The sequence below is a fragment of the Otolemur garnettii genome, unplaced genomic scaffold (assembly GCF_000181295.1).
Source record: "Otolemur garnettii isolate 467f Iridium unplaced genomic scaffold, OtoGar3 scaffold00062, whole genome shotgun sequence".
Classification (NCBI taxonomy): Eukaryota; Metazoa; Chordata; class Mammalia; order Primates; family Galagidae; genus Otolemur; species Otolemur garnettii.
Genome location: NW_003852457.1, coordinates 7,055,830 through 7,073,241, shown reverse-complemented (window position 1 = coordinate 7,073,241; position 17,412 = coordinate 7,055,830). Strand labels below are relative to the sequence as shown.

Here is a 17,412-nt window from a genome sequence, read left to right as displayed (position 1 = left end):
CTGGTGCCCAAAACGTAGAGGACCGCTGCCCCAAAGAGCTGATTTAATTTTCATAGCACTCTACAAATGCATCCAGAATCCTTGCGGAGTTGGAAAGTTTGAAATGTTACCCTTATAAAGACACCAACATTCAGAACACAGCAAAGATCCTGAGCTTCAAGGAGTTCGGCCTGATTCCATCGAGGAGAAACAGCCTGTTAGTGGCAGAGCAGTGACTTACCCAGAACTTCTCATGTGGTCTCTCTGCTCAGAGCTATTTATAATTTCACCCTAACCCACCTCCTAGATTCAAGAAACTGCCTCTAGTTTTTAAGTAAAATAAATGGCAGGCCAGGGTTCTGGTATGGAGGTCTTCAGGAGAGAAGAACGAAGCCGACAGCCATGTGGTTTGGGCGGAGATGAAACATGCCTACGTAATCCTGCGGTGTGTGGCCACCCACAGACAAGAAGCCCAGCGTGGGAAATCATGCCTAGATCAGCCTTGGTGGCATCTTCCAATGCCAGGGCTCTCGAGGATCCACTCTCAGTGCACTGGCTTTCCTGTCTGGTTCTCTGCCCTCCTCCTCCCTTTTAAGGCAGAGGCAATAATGAAAGGTGGGACTCTCCTGCAGCAAGTTCAGTTCAGGTGCCTGTGCCTTTGGACCCCAAAATTTACAGCGGCAAAAGTAAGAAGTACATCTCCTACATGAGGGCAAAAGCCATCCAAGCAAGGCAAGATGAAAACAAGAGTCAGCTTGGGCCCTACCTGGATTGGTTTTATAGGCTGCTGTCACAAAGTGCCACTAAATTGGGTGGCACAGAGCAGCAGAAATGCACTGTCTCAAGTTCAAAAGTCTGAAATAGGCCACACTCCCTATGAAGACAAGGATAGTTCTAGCTCCTCTCCTGGCTTCTGGGAGGCTAAAGGGTGGCAGCCTTCCCCTGGCTTCTCCACATCACGTCCCTTCATGCATGTTTGTCTCTGGGGCCAAATGTCCCATTTTATACCCATATATCTCCCTTTGCCTAAAGGGACAGGCTCCTGAGTGGCTACGGCCCCAGACTTCTGTTTGGGACCTGGGATTGGCTGGTGCTCGGAGGAACACTCCTTAGACAGAATGGAATGGTGACCACAGTCTCCCAGGGACAGTCTGGGCTTCTCTGTTTCTGAATAGCATCCTCATATCCCTTCATGGGTCCCCAGACAGGGCTCTACTGCGCTGATCTGAGAACCTCCACAAAACACAGCCACGACCATGCCCCTCACACGTGCTTCCCGAGTCTTCACGGCTCTTGGCACCTCAAAGCCCGTGACCCTCCTGACAAGGCAGGAAATGGTACTCAAAGGCAGAAGCTGGTCCCACCTCCTCATTTGACAGGTGGGGAACAACAGTCTCTTCTATTCTACTATTCAAGCTCCCTGGGACTCAGTTTTGGTATCTTTAAAATGGGAACAGGGAGAGGGGAGAGAGGTGGGAGCACCAGAGTGCAGGCCCCTGTGAGGTGGAGATGAGATGGGGTGTCTGAGCCCCCAGCCTCTGTCTCCCCATCACATAGGCCGAGTGTGAGTAACATTCAACATTCTGCAGTGTAGGAAGCATGAAAATCCACTGTCATCTTTAAGGCATCGCCTAGCTCAGGGGCCCTATCATTTTCAGAGGAAAGAGACACTCAGAGCCACTGAAGCACTTCAGGGCAGGGATGTGGATACTCATGTGGCGGCAGAGTCACACCCTGGCCAAGGGCGGTGACGCTGCCATCTACTACTTTCGACTGCTAAGAAGCAGCCCAGTGACCTAAGGCAAGTCGATTAACCTCCTTGGTGATGCAGTTTCTGAGTCCTCTTCCTCGGAGGACCAACTTCAGGTGTCTATTTTTATCCAGAACAGGGTCTGGCAAACACTTAGTGTTAAGCGTGTCCAGTTCTTCTTGGCTTCAGACTCGCTCTAGACAACTCCCCGTGTGGGCATCTTCTCTCCATGACAGCAACATGGCACCATCCTTATAGTAGATAGAATCAATGAATGACTCACAACAACTAACTCATTTGATTTTTGGCAAGTTTTATCTTTTTGTCCCAAAAAGACATCTTTTTCTTTCTCTGTCCTGGAGCCATCCCAGCTCTCATTTTATTTCTGGCTCAAATCTACATAGTTAAAATATATGTGTGTGTTACATTTCCAGCCATCTGCCTCCTACCTCCATTTCTGTTAGCATATATTAGCTTTCCTGGCAATAGCTGGTGAACAAAAGACAATAAATCATAGCTTTTTTATGGGATGTTGTTAACCGATCACGGAGTAGTGTGGTTTTCTTACTGCCCACCTGAGTTAGAGATGTTATTTGCATCCCTGAAATTGAGGGCAAACTTCCACAAGGAAAGTATAGACATAACAGAGAGAGAGACAAAGAAACTATGATCTGTAATGTGAGGAGGAGACTCCACTTTACAATTCAAAGAATCACAGAATATGAGAGATAAGCACATCTTCTCCTTCATCTTTCAAATACAGAAACAAAAGCCCAGGGAGGCAGTGATTGTGTCCCAGTGCCAGAGCCAGTAAGTGACAGTCTGGACCCACACCCTGTCTCTGTCCTGTCTCCAGTGTCCTTCCTTCCTTGCTCTCTCTTATTCTTCTCTCTCTCTCCCCCTTTCTTTCTCTCCAGTTTCCTTTCTTTGCACCTACTTTAAACCCTATTGAGTACCTACTGTGGCTAAATCCACTTACTAGCTGTGTGACCTTGGATGAGTCCCTTAGCCTCTCTGAGCTTCCATGTGTCCTCATGTGTTCCGGGAGAGAGTAATAGGTCCTATCCGTAGGGTTGTGGGAGAGCTGGGGCAGTGCCTGCGTAGTGTTTAGCCCGGAGCTGGCATCTGGTACGTGTCTGTGTGTATCTGTGTCTCAGTGTAAGTGTACTTGTGTGTCTGTGTTTGCAAAACTTGGCAGCATTCTTACCAAGGTTATTGACGAGAGAACAAAACTTGCCAGCTTTCTCCAGCGCAGCTCTGCCCAGTGGGGAGAATTTGGGCCAAGGTCTTCTGTGGTTCCTCTCTATAGCCTTCTGTTTCAGCAAGTGGGATTTCCAGCTATGACTCTACACCAGGATCCCTCAACTTACCATTTACTGACATTTGAGACCAGATGACACTTTGTGATGAGGCCATGCAATGTAAGACACTTAGCAGTGTCCCTGGCCTTTACCCACTCTGTGCCAGCAATAGCAGTCCCCTTGGCTAGTCTCCAGACCGACAGATATTTCCTGGGGCACAGTTGCCCCTGGATGAGAACCACCACTGAAGTCCATTACAATTGAGGTTATCACTAATAGCACCTGCATGGCAGTGGGGAGTGGCTGCCCCATCCCAGATACAAGCCCTGAATCAAGGAAGGCTCCCGCCGGAGGTTGGCCTTGGACCCACGGTACCCCCAGGCGACAGAGCGTACCACAGAACCAGAGAGGGTGGCTTCGATGCAAAGCTAAGCAGGAGGGCTAGCAGGCCTCTCTCACATGTCACAAAAGGAGGGCGCTGGAGCTGCTGTCTCCCCCCAAGTCCTTGGGATGACCTCTCAAATGCCTCTCTCACCTGCCTGGCCATCTCTCAAGGTGCCACCTGCACACTCTGCTGGGACCTGTTCCACCCCGCCCATCTCTGCATGTTCATCTCCGTGATTCACAGCTGATGTCTCTTCTCTAAACAGACCCTTTTGAAGGACGCACTGACTGATCCAGGTGTCTTCCCAGGAGAAGCCTCATCTGAGTCCTCTGCAACTCATAGCAAAGGACTGAGGCAGTGAGGCCAGCCAGGCTTGCAGACCTCCGTCCCCACCTTGGTCTGTGTTCTGGGTCCCCACTAGTGTACAGGGGAGCACTGATTTCTCACCAACGATGCCTGTCCTTAGAGGGCGCAGCCAGCTCTGCCGCCCACTGTGAGCCTCTCTGGCCTGGGTTTCCTCATCTGTGTAATGGAGTCAATAATATTATTTACGCATAGCTCAGCAGAATGAAGGAATATCAGAATGAAATAGGGCAGCACATGTGGGGGGGCACCAGCATCAGGCCCAACTGCCTGGCATAGTGAGCACTCACTAGGCGACTGTTACTAATACTCTTCTATGTATTACGCTAGAAAAGTCCAAATTGGAGATAGGCAGGTCCTAGAAAGAAAGCAACCACAACTGATGTGGTTTGTAGGTACTGGATCCCTGATGAGGGGCTGTGGCCATGCCAGAGAGGACTCAGCACTTCCAGGGGGCTGGGCCCACCGTGCGCTTCATCACGAGGCTGTGGGCGTGCATGTGCGGGCTGTGGCACTTGAATGGCGTGCTGTGTCTGGATCCCCGTCCTAAAGGCCTTTGTTTCCAGTGTGCTGGGGTATCACTCCCACATCCTGACGGTGCAGATATTTCCGAAAGACTGTGTTTGACTTATCTGTGAATGGAGGGCAGGGGTGGCCCTCTGGACTAGACACCTGCTTAGGCTCCATATAGGATGTCAGATTGGTCTTTAATTTGGGGAGAGGCAGCCCAGCATAGTGAAAGAATACATCATTTGAGGTTAAATTAACTAAAGTTTTAATCCCATCTCTTCCATTTATTAGCTGTTTGCATTTGAACAAGTTCTTTTTCCTCCATTTCCTCACTTATAAAATGGGTAAAGTTACGTCTACTTCACAGCAGGTGATTCAACGTAAACACCTGACATGTCACAGATGTTCAATGTTGGTAGCCAGGGTTATTTCCCTTTTAGGAAAAATAAGGCTAAAACAGGAAAAAAAACAAAACCAAAATATCAGGATGACTAAAGATATTATAATGTTCCTCCTTTATAATTGTCCCAACCCTGAAAAACAAAGCTGTAAATTCTACAGTCACTACGTCTGCATCCTAGACATTTCTGTGCATTCCAGGGGCCTTTAACATTCCACATCTAAAGTATTATTTTGTTAGTGGACGGTCTTGGTGAGTTTGTTGGAATTAACCAATGAAAACATTAAGTGGCTAGATTCTTGACTTGGATCCCTGGGCCTGGCTACATCCTGTGTGACGAACAGGACTGTTTCCCAATGCAGATGGAAGTAAATCATTTTCTGAAGCTGACCACGCCCACTCCACAACAGGACAGGGTTTACACCATGTATCTTCTTCAACCTGGATTTGACTAACGTTTACCTAACACCTTCTAAACCATTGATCCTCTCCCTGATCCCAGAGGTGGCATGGCCTGTGAGGCAGACAAGGGCTGCTCTGCTGCCCAGAGACTGGTTGGGGGTGGACCTGACGGGTGTCTAGGGGTGGCAGGCAGAGACCAGACACTGCAGCATAGATAAGCAGAATAAGGTCAGATGACAGCCCTGGGCAGGAGGCTTACTAGGGTGCTGTGGTCAGCGACGAGGGAATAGTGTTCTGGTAACTGAGAATGTGGGCAATGAGAACTGAGAGAAGAAGGTGCGATCCTGTAAGGAAGCAGGGAATGATCTCAGAAGAGAGATCACCTAATGGCAAGGCCCCAGGCAGAAAAGGGCTCAGCATGTTCGATGATAGAGAAAAAGACCAGGGAGCAGGAATCTACTGCAGAAGAGTGGCTGAACGTACAGGGGGAAATGACAGGGTCTGGTAAATAACATATGCACACAGGAGTGTGTAGACCATTTTATCTGAGTGTGATGGGGAGGCATTGCAGATTTTTAAGAAAGTGTGTTATGTACAGTGCCCTGTGGTATTTTCACTCATATCCAAAACACAGCTCACTGAAACACCAAGCATCTTAAAACACAGAGGGAGGGAGAGTGTGCACTATAAACCCTGTACACTATAAACGTGATGGTTCTCACAAGTGAGAACTTGTGAAGAATGAGTAGGATAGGTATACACCTTCTGCACTTGATTTTGGTGTTGAACATTTAAGCCTGCATTCCCTTGCTGTTCTCTTGGTGCAGGGTCAAAGGCTTGAATTGAATACTGCTGTTTAGAGCTTTGCCTTTGATTTTCTTGCAAATCTGTAAATGTAATGCATGAGTTAAGATTCCCGGTTTGGGGTTCTTACAAGTGGAGCATCTGCACGATACTCAAAAACCTTAAACTGCATGTGTGTAATCAAACAAATACAACTGGTTTAGACGGTCGGCTCTTGGCAAACATACTAGCCTGGTTAGTGAGAATGGGTATTCTGGGCCTGGAAATTTTGACTTTTTTTTGAGAACAGTTGTCATACACTGTCCAGAGGGAATAAAATGTTCAGTTACCCCAGCAAGTCAGTTGAAAGCTTTGATTATCCTGAGAAACAATATATCCTACAGCTCTGTGGGCCTTCAGGGATCTAGGGAAATATTGGCAAGTATCTCATTGAGGGCAGGGGTGGGACTGCATTATTTAAAGTAAAGCAGGGAGCTTGGGGGTTTTTAAAGGACTGCATAGCAAATCCTTTTGTAAGACACATGCCATTGGGAAAGCAAATCATTACTTCCTGGATAATTCATAGGCAGCGTGTGAACTGTGTGTTAGGTTTGCTGAAAGAGAGGCACGCTTACAGGCTCCTGTGCGTAAGTCATTTAGCATGTGCTCAGCTTCTCCAAGAATAATAATAATAATGCCTGGGAAGCAGAAGGACTTTCATTCCTCCCTGTTCCCTCATTTCCTTTGGAGGAAGCTATCTAGAGATGCTGACTGGGGATAAGAAAGTATATTTTATGGGGATGAGGTCAGCAAACTTCTTCCTGCAGAGAAAACAAGAGGGACAGAGGCCCCTGCTCCCAGGGGCTCCCTGATCAAGCCAGTCCAGCAGTCTGGGATGCCAGGGGCCTTTCCCCAGCTCAAGCCTCCTGACCCCGTTACCAGTAGGACAACTTTGGTGACACAAAATGACGTCTTGTTTCTGTTAAGGATCTCAGTGAATGATCTCCGATCACTCCTTCCCTTCACCTTGAGGGGAGCCCAGCCTCAGCCCATCTTCCCAGCAGAATCTGTTGTTAAGGGTACCTGGTCATCGTACTTGTGGATGTGTGCCAGGCATCCATGAGCTGGAGCAAGGTGTGATCTCTGAGATGAGGCTTTTGCCTTGCTAGGATATAGGCTCAGCCTCCCTGTGTGTCGACAGCAGCCCAGGCAGGATGTAAGATGAGCAGTGGGGACAAAGGTGAGGTTGGGGAACGTTAAGTGAAAAGAACCCGTGTTCTGTGTGTCCCAGACAATCGCAGTGACCCTGGGATTTCTCACTCTAGTCTTCCTCCCCATGCGACTCTAGTAATCCCTGTAAAAGTCCTGCACCTTACAAATCACTTGCTGAGAAACCTCCAGCGTCTCCAGCCCTTTTCGACATGACCCTCAATTCTTCTGACCCTCCTTTCTTCATCCGCTCACTAACCCCGCTCATCTGTCTAGGCACACGTCCCCTGCGGTTCCTCTCTGAGTTTCTATACACTTCCTTCCAATTCCTTACCAAGAACAAATGCTCTCTCTTTTCTCTTTCTCTTGCCTCAAGGTGCTTTGTAAATAATTCCATCACTCAGTAGGCCTCTGTCTGTCCCACAGCACCCAGCACCGTATTTCTGCAAAATGGTCTTGTCTCCATCGCTGTCAGACTGTGAGGTCCTCAGTCACATGATTTATTCCCCTTTTCACCTCAGCATCTACTCAGGTGTGACACACAGTAGACATTCTACAAACGTGTCTGGGGCAGGGTCTGGGTTCTGGTGTCCCATCCCTGTTTGCCACAGTCCTCACTGAATTGCATGCCCACCTCGAAACTGAAACAAAAAGCTTATACACACACACACACACTCATCCCTGGAGCTATATGGCCAGTCAGTTCTTTCCACTCTGCCTAAATATAACTTTACCAACATCAGCAACATTAATTCTTCCTCCAATGGCAATGTATGATTTTTAAAGAAGCTTCCATCCACCATATGAGCATCCAGTGATGCCATGTGGCCCCTGCACAGGGGTGATCAGACCCATTTTAGTGACCGGAAGACAAAGGCTTGGAGAGTCAGTGGTGGAAGTGGGATGTGTGCTGAGCTTGCCATGTGACAATGAGAAGATCCAGATCTCACATGGGTGTAAGATGTGTAGCTGTCAGATCAGGGCCAAGTTCCACTGGTCCTGGAGTATTATTACCAAGATGGCAAATGAGAATTAAAAGCCAAAGACACCAGCCTGACATGCACTGATCCCACACCCTGGGTGTGGGCCTGTGATATCAGGGATAAAACACAGCACAAAGCAAAGAAGCAGACCAGCATGCGGAACTGTCTGCCCAGCCTGCAGACATGAGGCCAGTGTAGCTAGTTCACTGCTCCTTTCACCTCGTCGGGCCCTGGAGAGTCCTTCCAGGTCTCCCTCTGCTGATGCACAATCCAAATTCCCTCTTCTTCCTCCACAGGATCCTGGGACTCTCAGCCAGTGCCCACAGTGCTGAGGACTTGGTCCCTTAATCCCAAATCCCCTCTTCTTCCAAGGCTCCCACTGTGTGTCCCTCCCCCAGATGTCTGCCTTGCAGTGCTCAAAAGAACTCCAACATCCTGGAAGAGATCAGCCCTGCAGAGGAAGAAACAAAGCAGAAACCCTGTCCAGGCTCTGGGCTGGAATGCCAGGCCCTTCCCCACAGCAGTGCTCCCTCCAAGATCTCAGCAGGGGTGGCCTAGAGCCTGCTCACTATTCCACAGAAGCCACTTGTACACACAGCAATGGGTGTGCTCAGGGACATCCCTTTAGTAGTTTGAAATTGGCTCTGGGGGGAGTATTTACACCAGGAGAATTGGCAAATATTACTACCTTTCCCCAATTCCCTAACTGCTCCCCCAGAGCTAATTATTAAGTGTTTGCCAGCACATATTTAGCACAGACTTCTTGAGAAAGTAATAAAGAGCTAGGAAGAATCTTTCCAGAAAGATGCACCTATGTACTTGGCACATTTACATGCAATTTTAAGGAACCTGGAGACCCCTAAAGCTCTATAATAAACCTGTCCCAAGCTGAGGACCCTGAGTTGTAAGCTTTCAAACTTCTCTCATGGGGAAGGAAAAGGAATAAACATCTAAACAAGGAATTGGGTCAGAGGTTTGAAATATTCCACTGCTAAACCTCATTCACCCTTTCCCAAATGAGGACACAGGGGCCCCAAGAGGTAAAATAGCTCATCCAAGATGGTGCAGATACTAAGTGACTGAGCTGGGATTTGAAATGACCACTTGGGTTTCAGAAGCTTATCTCTGTTCAGTGGCATGCGTGGAAAGACAGCTTTCTTTGGAGGAAGCAGTGGACAAGACCGCTTGGGTAGGCAGAATGTTGGCCCCTCAGAGTGAGCATGTCCTAACCTCTGACACCTGTGCACACGTTTCCTTACATGGATCGTGGCCGATGTGATTAAGGTTCAGGACCCTGCCATGGGGAATCAGCTGGTAGGCCCAGTCCAACCACATGAGCCCCTCAAAGCAGAGGAGGGAGGCAGAGAGAGACAAGGTGGGGACTTGGCCACTCGGGGATGGAGGAAGTGGCCTGGGCAGCATCTCTGATTGCTGGGAATGGTCCTTCCTTTGTAGCCAGCAAGAAAATGGGGACCTGGGCCCTTCACTTCAGGGAACAGAGTCCTGCTACAAGCCCAGATGGGCAGGAAAATGCTTGTCCCCCACAGTTGCCAGAGGGACAAGGCCTGCGGCCCTGGGGCTTTAGTCCAATAAGACTCACACTGGACTTCTGAATGGAGGGAGTCCCGTGAGCTGTTTTATACTCCTGAGCATGGCAATTCCTTAGTATAGCAATGGGAAATGAATACAGCTGCTTTCTTGGAAGGGCCTCCCAGAAAACAGGCTGTTTCATCTTCCGCCCTGCTGAGAGAGGAAGGACTCAAGCTCTGATGGGGTGAAAGTCACCAAACACTGCCTGGGGGGAGAAAGGAGCGGTGGCCCCTATGAACCCTGGGCTTCCTGGCTTCCCAGTGGCCGGCGCAGAAAGGACGTGGTGACTGAGAAAGTACAGACCTTCAACAAGACAAGTGATGAGGCTTTGAGAGAACCCAGACGGCGAGGCCAGGGGTCAGCCGGGTAGTGTGCAGACCGAGGCTTCAGTCCTGGCATCACCACTAACAGTCCTGGGGCCTTGGCAAGAAAAGGACCTCTGTGAGCCTAGTTTCCCCCTCTTTTGAAAGGAGTAATAATATATATTTATAGGGATGTTGAGATGATAAGGCTGAAAGTGATTTGTAAACTGCCAGTTTGGCATCTACGCTCGAGATTATTTTTATTGCCACTGTTACGACAACTTCTGTCTGCCTGGAACTTTTTGTTTTGTGTTCCTTTCCCCTCATGGATCATAGAACACCACTGACAGCTTATGCTGAGATTAGGAATCCTCGGTCCCCCGCCTGTGGGTAGTCTACACAGGGCTCTGGATCTGAGGCCCAGGAGGATCCAATCTGAATCCTGGCTCTCCTATGTCTCGGGCATGTCACTTATCTTTCCAAGCCTTGTGCCATCCCAGGGAAAGTCTGTGGATGGTGACAGTTACTCCTCCAGCCGCACGGAGCTTCCACATGCAATAGCACGTTAGACCTGATGTTTTATGATGAGGACACTGAGGCATAGAGATGTCAAAGGACTCATCTCAAGTTACACCAGCAGTGAGCTACAGGGCCGAGTCTCGGCTGAGTGATGCGTTTGGTCTGCTCTGTGTCCTGCTGCCAGTCACACATCCATCTGGAGATAATTCTTATGGTTGTAGCAGGAATGTTGGCTTGTGAGTCCTCAGGCCTCAGTATTAAGGAAGGGCTCCCACCTCGTGCTGTCACCACTGTCACCATCCTGAGCAGGGCAGAGGCAACAGGGAAGGTGCCTTCTTCACTTGAAATATTTTCCTTCAAAGCTTGAGCTAAGGGACCCTGTTCCCAGCCTCTGGAGCAGTCACATTGCATCATTCTGGATCTCATCCAGAGTCAAACTCTTCATCCAAGCAACATTGAACTTGACTTCGTATCATTTAACCTCCACATAAATCGCCTTTGCTTGGGAGCCGCCCTGTTCAAGTCCTTCCCCAGAGCATCTGTCCCTTGAATGCATCTGCCTGGTATATCAGCACAATGAGAACCTCTAGTGACTCTCTGTCCCCTGGGTCAGAGATGTCGCTATTACCTTAAAGACAGACGAATACATCAGGAAGCAGAGTGATGTGGCAAGAAAGAGCTGGGCCACACTTACTTCCTTTTTAGTACTTCTGCACACAACATCTTCCATTGACCCTCACAGCTACCCCGAGAAGCAGGTAAGCAAGTAGGTAGTCAGGGAAGTCATAGAATTTGCCAGAAGTCACCCACCTTGAAGGCTGGGGAGGCAGAACCCAGGTGTGGTAGCTGCTGGGCCCAGCGTCCTGCCACCAGAAACCTCAATCGTGGTCCAGGTCTGCTGTTTATTTACTACGTCCCTGGACACGTCCAGAAATCTCTCCAGACTTCATCTTCCTGGTCTATAAAATTAGAGTCTGTCTCTTGTGATTAGTTGGGACCACCAACAAGGTCAGAGAACAGGGACACGGTCTCTATACAAACCACTCTTTCTTCTGAGATAAGCAGGAAAATTTAAGGCTTCCACAAACCAGCCTCAGATTCAAAAGCTCTCTGGAAGGACTCTCAGAATTTGCTGAAGCTGCAATACTCACAGTCATGATTCATCACGGGGAAGGAACTCAGGTTAAGATTAGCCAAAGGGAGAGAGGCAGAACCCAGTACCCAGGAAACTCTGAATGTGCAGCTCCACTGTCCTCTCCCTGGGAAGTCAGGCTGAGTCCCCCTCTGCATCCATGTGGACCACACGTGGGGCACGTGCACAGGGAGGCTCAGTCCAGCTTTGGTGTTCACAGTTTTCCTGGGGCTACGTGATGTAGGTGTGACTGATGGCCCATGTGGCTAACCCAGTATGCAGGTCGCCTGATGTGACCCAAGTCTCCCAGTCTAAATCACATGGTTGGTCTTTTGGGAGTGGCTAGTCCTCACCCTAAGATTTCTGGGTATGGCTATATCTACCCCAAAAGCCAGAGCAGCTAACTATTGCCCTAAACAGAGACTCTCCTGTCAGGTATCACTTACTTCCCAGAAGCCAAAGTCAAAGGCCAGACTTCTGTCTAGGCAAAGCCAAAATTTTACTCTGGAACTATAAAATCCCTTCTGGTTTCTCTACTCTGGCCTCCCCCGCCAGTGTACCGTGGACTCCCTGGTGCCAGCTTTAGGACATCAAGCCACTGAATTGGGTTCCAAGCCTCTATTCCATGTGCGTGCTGCTTCTAGATATTCAATATGGGCTATAATATGTATTTACTAAACAATGCCCGTGTGCCAGGCCCTGTACTAGGGTGGGCTGCATGGATAAATGTAGCCTGTGAAGAGTCCTGAGGGTACAAGTTAATAACCAGCAAGGGTGGCCTCAAATATAAGCTATTTTTATTATAATTTTTTTCAGTGAATAGATGAACTAAGACCCAGTGATATCGTAAGTGTCATGGTCTATCATAGTCAACAGAATACTTTCTTGGAAAATTCGTACAGGCCTTGTTTCAGGAGAGTTTGGTGCCTAGCACTGATCACACGTCCACCAGCAAATGTGCCATAAATGTGCCCCCAGAGGCCACTAGGCTAAGTGTGAGCCCAGTCAGATCTCAGCTAAACTGATCCCTGAACATCATGTAACAAGGCAAAGTCTTTATTTGGGGAGGGACATTGGGTTTTGGCCTGTTTGGGGTTTTGAGCAGTTTATTTTTTAACTTGTGCTTCTCTGTGATGTTTCAGCCTGGGGGTGCTGGCAGATGTACAGTATGCCTTCGGGCTTCCCTTCCACCCTGCCTACGACGGGCAGTTTTCTCTGGAGGAGAAAAGCCTGTCATTGAAAATCATGCAATACTTTTCTAACTTCATCCGATCGGGGTAAGTGGACACTTGTCACAGATCCTGCCACTGCGCTTCCCCTGCCCTCGCTTCAGTACAAATGCAAAGGCCCCGTGTTTACCCTTTCCACTTCAAACACTGCAGCCACCGGCCATGGGTCTCACTGTCTCAGCCTCCCTCTTCTAGCTGAAACTCCCTTTGTGTAGACTGATCTCCACAAAGAAGGCTCCAGTCAGAACAGACACATCTGATGGCTCAAGACGGGATTCCTCACCCTCAGCATTGTTGATACTGGGGGCCGGCTAAGTTTTGGCTGGGTCCTGTGCATTGCAGGACATTTAAAAGCACCCTGGGCCTCTCCTCTACCCACTAGTCACCAGTGGGAACCACCCTGGCTCAGCTGAAAACTGAATGTGGCTCAGACAGTGTCCAGTGTCCCCTGGGAGTCCCGCGGCCTTGGTTGCCATCTCAGGTTGAAATGCTCAAGGCCCCTGCTTATCCACCACTGGGCTTTACCCCCTGTGCAGCGAGCACACTTGCTGTTCCATCCCTGGTTCCTGCTCTGCCCTCGTCTTGGGGGCTTGTCTGTCTCCCCTCATCTCTTTGCCAGATGCATGTTGACTATCTAGATCTGCTCTAGGTGCCCTGGAAAGGTAAAGACGTCATGGCCCAACTCCAGCAACTGACAACCAGAAACTCAGAAACTAAACCATGATTCCAAGCAGGACACAATAAAGCTTTGTGTAGTTTGTTATGGGAGTTAAATAGAAAAAGACATTTCTTCTAATTAGGGTTTTAGAACTTATTTTACTGAGGAAGGGACATTTTAGCTGGGCCTGGAAGGATGAACAGAATATTCAGATAAGCAAAGGAGAGGTAGGCAGTCCCCAGAGGGGAGATGAGATAATGAGACAGCAGCCTTATTTGAGAATATCAGTTGGCCAGTGGGGTTGGTGTGTGGGCCATGAAGGGGACAGGCAAGGTGAAGGGGCTGGGCTGCATGTTTGACAAAGAGCCTGTGTCTGGGAGGATGAGATGACTTCTGTATGGGGAAGAGTGGACCTGTGAGTGGCAGGTGGGTTCCCTGGTTCTGGCTCCACCCTCCTGGCTGCCCAGGCCTTGAATAAACAGGGGATTCCAAAGGCTGGCTATGGTGTCCAGATCAAAGGACTTTAGGACAGAAAGGGACACAGTGACCTCCTGAACTTGCACAAAGGCAGAGGACAATGTTAGGTTCAAAGTAAAGCAAGTGGGTCATCATCCTGACATCTTTCCTTTCCCAGAAATGGCCTAGGAGGGGTGAGCTCAGGAAGCCTTCGTGAGCCTAGTGCTCTACAGGGTTGTAGTTAAGACCATAGTCCCAGCCCAGTGCGGTGGCTCAGTCTGTAATCCCAGCACTCTGGGAAGCTGAGGCAGCTGCTTGAATGAGCTCAGGATTTCAAGACCAATTTGAGCAAAAATGAGACCCCTTCTCTACCATAAATAGAAAAACTAGCCAGGCATTGGGCAGGCACCTGTAGTCCCAGCTACTCAGGAGGCTGAGGCAGGGGGATCTTTTGATCCCAAGAGTCTGAGGTTGCTATGAGCTATGACACCATGGTACTCTGCTTAGGGCCACAGAGTAAGACTCTTGTTTCAAAAAAATAAAAGACCACAGCACCGGATCAGGTGGGCCCAAACCCAGCCTTGACACTGCAGGATGTGATTGGGAAGTGACCCCAAGTGATAAGGAAAGTGATCAAAGGAAAGACAAGTTTCTCTTATGAGTGTTTCTTTTTTCCCAATTTTGCAGAAATCCTAACTACCCTCATGAGTTCTCACAGAAAGCCCCCGGATTTGCAGCCCCCTGGCCTGACTTTGTCCCCAGTGCGGGTGGAGAGAGCTACAAGGAGTTCAGTGCCCTGCTCCCAAGTCGGCAGGGCCTGAAGAAAGCAGAGTGCTCCTTCTGGTCCAAGTACATTCGGTCTCTGAAGGCGACAGCAGGTAGCAGAGCCCAGGATGTGCAGGGGCCGAGTGGGGGGCTGCTGGTTGACTTCAGCATCTGCAGGCCCCTGTGCCCAGGCCTGCACTGCCAGAAGCTCCCCCCTGCCCCAGAGGTGCTCACAGTTAGGACTCCTGGACTTAGTGGACAGGAAGCAAGAGAGACACAGGGAGATGACATGTGGGGATGGAGCAAGAAGGGATGTGGGGAGGGAAAGGAGGATCCTGAGCCTCATCTTCGTGGCCCCTAAAGGGCTGGGTAGAAATCTTGGCAAGGTACTTCTAGGTGGGGTTAAAGTGGGCATTTCTATCTCTTCCCATTGAGCAATGTTTAGAACAGAAAATGAACCCTGCTAAGGCGCTGGGAGTACAGAGGCAAACGTGAAGCCCTTGGGAGGCTTCGGAAGAGTAGGAGTGAGTGACATCGTTCAGCTGATGCCCCTCAGCTTTCCTGGGGTGTGAGGGGGTTCTGCACCCACGCTGGTGGGAGCCCCGAGGAGGGAGCACCCACTGCTCTCAGGAGGGTCTAGGAGGGGCAGGAGAAGTGATGCTTGGAAGAGGATTGCAGAATGATGGGAGTCCTGCAGGGGGCACCAGGCAGGGAGTTGAGCTTGCCCGGCACATGCTGTAGATTCTCGACATTTGTTTAGATTCCAAGGCCCAGCAGCTCTCTGTTGATGACCTCAAGTGCCATCACATCCTTAGTACGTACCTACGGGTGCTGAATCTGGTGTCCCAAACACCAGAAATGCCCCTCTGGAGGCCATTTTCAGGGAATACTTGCTGGAAGTGGGGGTCTCTGTGGGTCAAAAGGAAGGCACCAGAGAGGAGAAATCTCCAGGCTGGACCCACTCGCCCTGCCTGTCTGTTTCAGATGGAGACAAGGATGAGCTGCCAGCAGAAAGTGACGAGGAGGAGTTGACAGCTGGACCTGGGCTGCGGGAAGACCTCCTGGGTGTCCCAGGACCAGGCTCTAAGAGCTACAGCAAGTGACAATCCCCAGAGTGCCCTCACTACCCCATCTCAGACTGCCCACCGTGGTCACCTTATTTTCCAAAATAGCCACTTACTTTCAATAAAGTGCCTACATGTGGTCAAGTATTGGTGACTCTAATTTGTGAGTTCAAGACAACTCTCTGTCTTAATAATCTTTCTGAGGTCCAAATCCCAGGCTGCTGTTTCCTTCTAACAAGTATTTATGAAGCATCTGCTATGCTCCAGGCCCTGTGCTGGCTGCTAGGGAAACAAAGACCCTGATCCTCTAGAAGGAGAGCGTGGCAGGAGCCTGCAGTGCAGAAGAAGATGGGACCCCACCAGGGCAGGCCCTGGAGTACACAGTCCCACCTGATGGTAGGAGGGGCACACTCATGAGGGTCCCAGAATGGAGATAGGAGACCCAATTGGGCTGATCTAGTGAGGGACAACATGTTTGTCGCAAGGCACTGAGTGTGGAGACCAGGAAGGCAACAGATCTGAGGGCCCTTTAAAACGCAATTAACAAGACTCGACTGAACATGATAGGGAGCTGGTAAGAGGCAACAAGGTTAGCCTGGCTTCCAGTTGATTTGGGTTCTCAGGCTTGGCGCTTGTGGCTCAAGCGGCTAAGGCACCAGCCACATACACCTAAGGTGGTGGGTTCAAATCCAGCCCGGGCCCGCCAAACAACAATGATGGCTGCAACCAAAAAATAGCCAGGCATTGTGGTGGGCGCCTGTGGTCCTAGCTACTTGGGAGGCTGAGGCAGGAGACTCGCTTGAGCCTAGGAGTTGGAGGTTGCTATAAGCTGTGATGCCACAGCACTCTACCCAGGGGGACAGCTTGAGGCTCCGTCTCAAAAAAAAAAAAAAAAGATTTGGGTTCTCAAAGAGGCAACTGATTTTCTCATTCAGCTTCCTAAGGGACATACTTATAAAGGCAAGTCTTCTGATTAACACACACACACACACATATCCTCTCTCTCTCTTCACCCAAAGTAAAAGCATGTGGCACTGGTTAACAGTCTGTTATTTACATGACACTGTCAGGTAATGCACTGACGCCCATCATCTTGTATGAGTTCAGACCAAATCAATGAGGATTTGTACGTGAGGATTGTCATCCCATTTTGCAGAGATGAAAGGTGAGGCTCAGAACGGTTTATGGTGTGCCTAAGTTCACACAGGAAGGAGCAGGAGAAGCAGAGCTCAACACATGTCATGTGTTTTCTGACTCCTCCACACTGCATAGATCATAAAAAATAAGCCCACAGCCGCATCCTGAGTCCCACACAACCCACTGCTAGCACCGACAGCTCTGAGCAGCCTCCAAACTCTTAGGCTCTATTCTTTAACAGTATGGTTTAGTGACAGCAACTGAATTCTAAACCAGAAGGAAGCTCCAGCAGGTGGGTGGTCCCAGAATTGCTCTGTTTCCATGATGTCATCAAGGACTAAGACCATTTCTGCCCTTTCCTTTCTGCTCTCTTCAGCATATGAATGGTATCTCACCTCAGTGACACATCTGGCTGCAAAGCTCCAGCCATCACATCGCCCCAACAGTATTTGTGCTATAAGCAAGTGGGGAAGGGGCTAACGGGCTTTTTACTCC

General features: G+C 49.5%; 1 protein-coding gene across 1 annotated transcript in view; it reads left to right on the top strand.

The window, feature by feature from the left end:
* Positions 1-15,898, top strand: part of TG (thyroglobulin) — a 232,735-nt gene extending 216,837 nt beyond the window's left edge. Inside the window, exons 46-48 of the mRNA XM_003792866.3 lie at positions 12,751-12,885; positions 14,639-14,829; positions 15,701-15,898. Coding sequence (XP_003792914.1) covers positions 12,751-12,885; positions 14,639-14,829; positions 15,701-15,819 — 445 coding nt within the window. The 3' untranslated portion in view covers positions 15,820-15,898. The remainder of the gene's footprint in view (positions 1-12,750; positions 12,886-14,638; positions 14,830-15,700) is intronic.
* Positions 15,899-17,412: the final 1,514 nt, after the last annotated feature.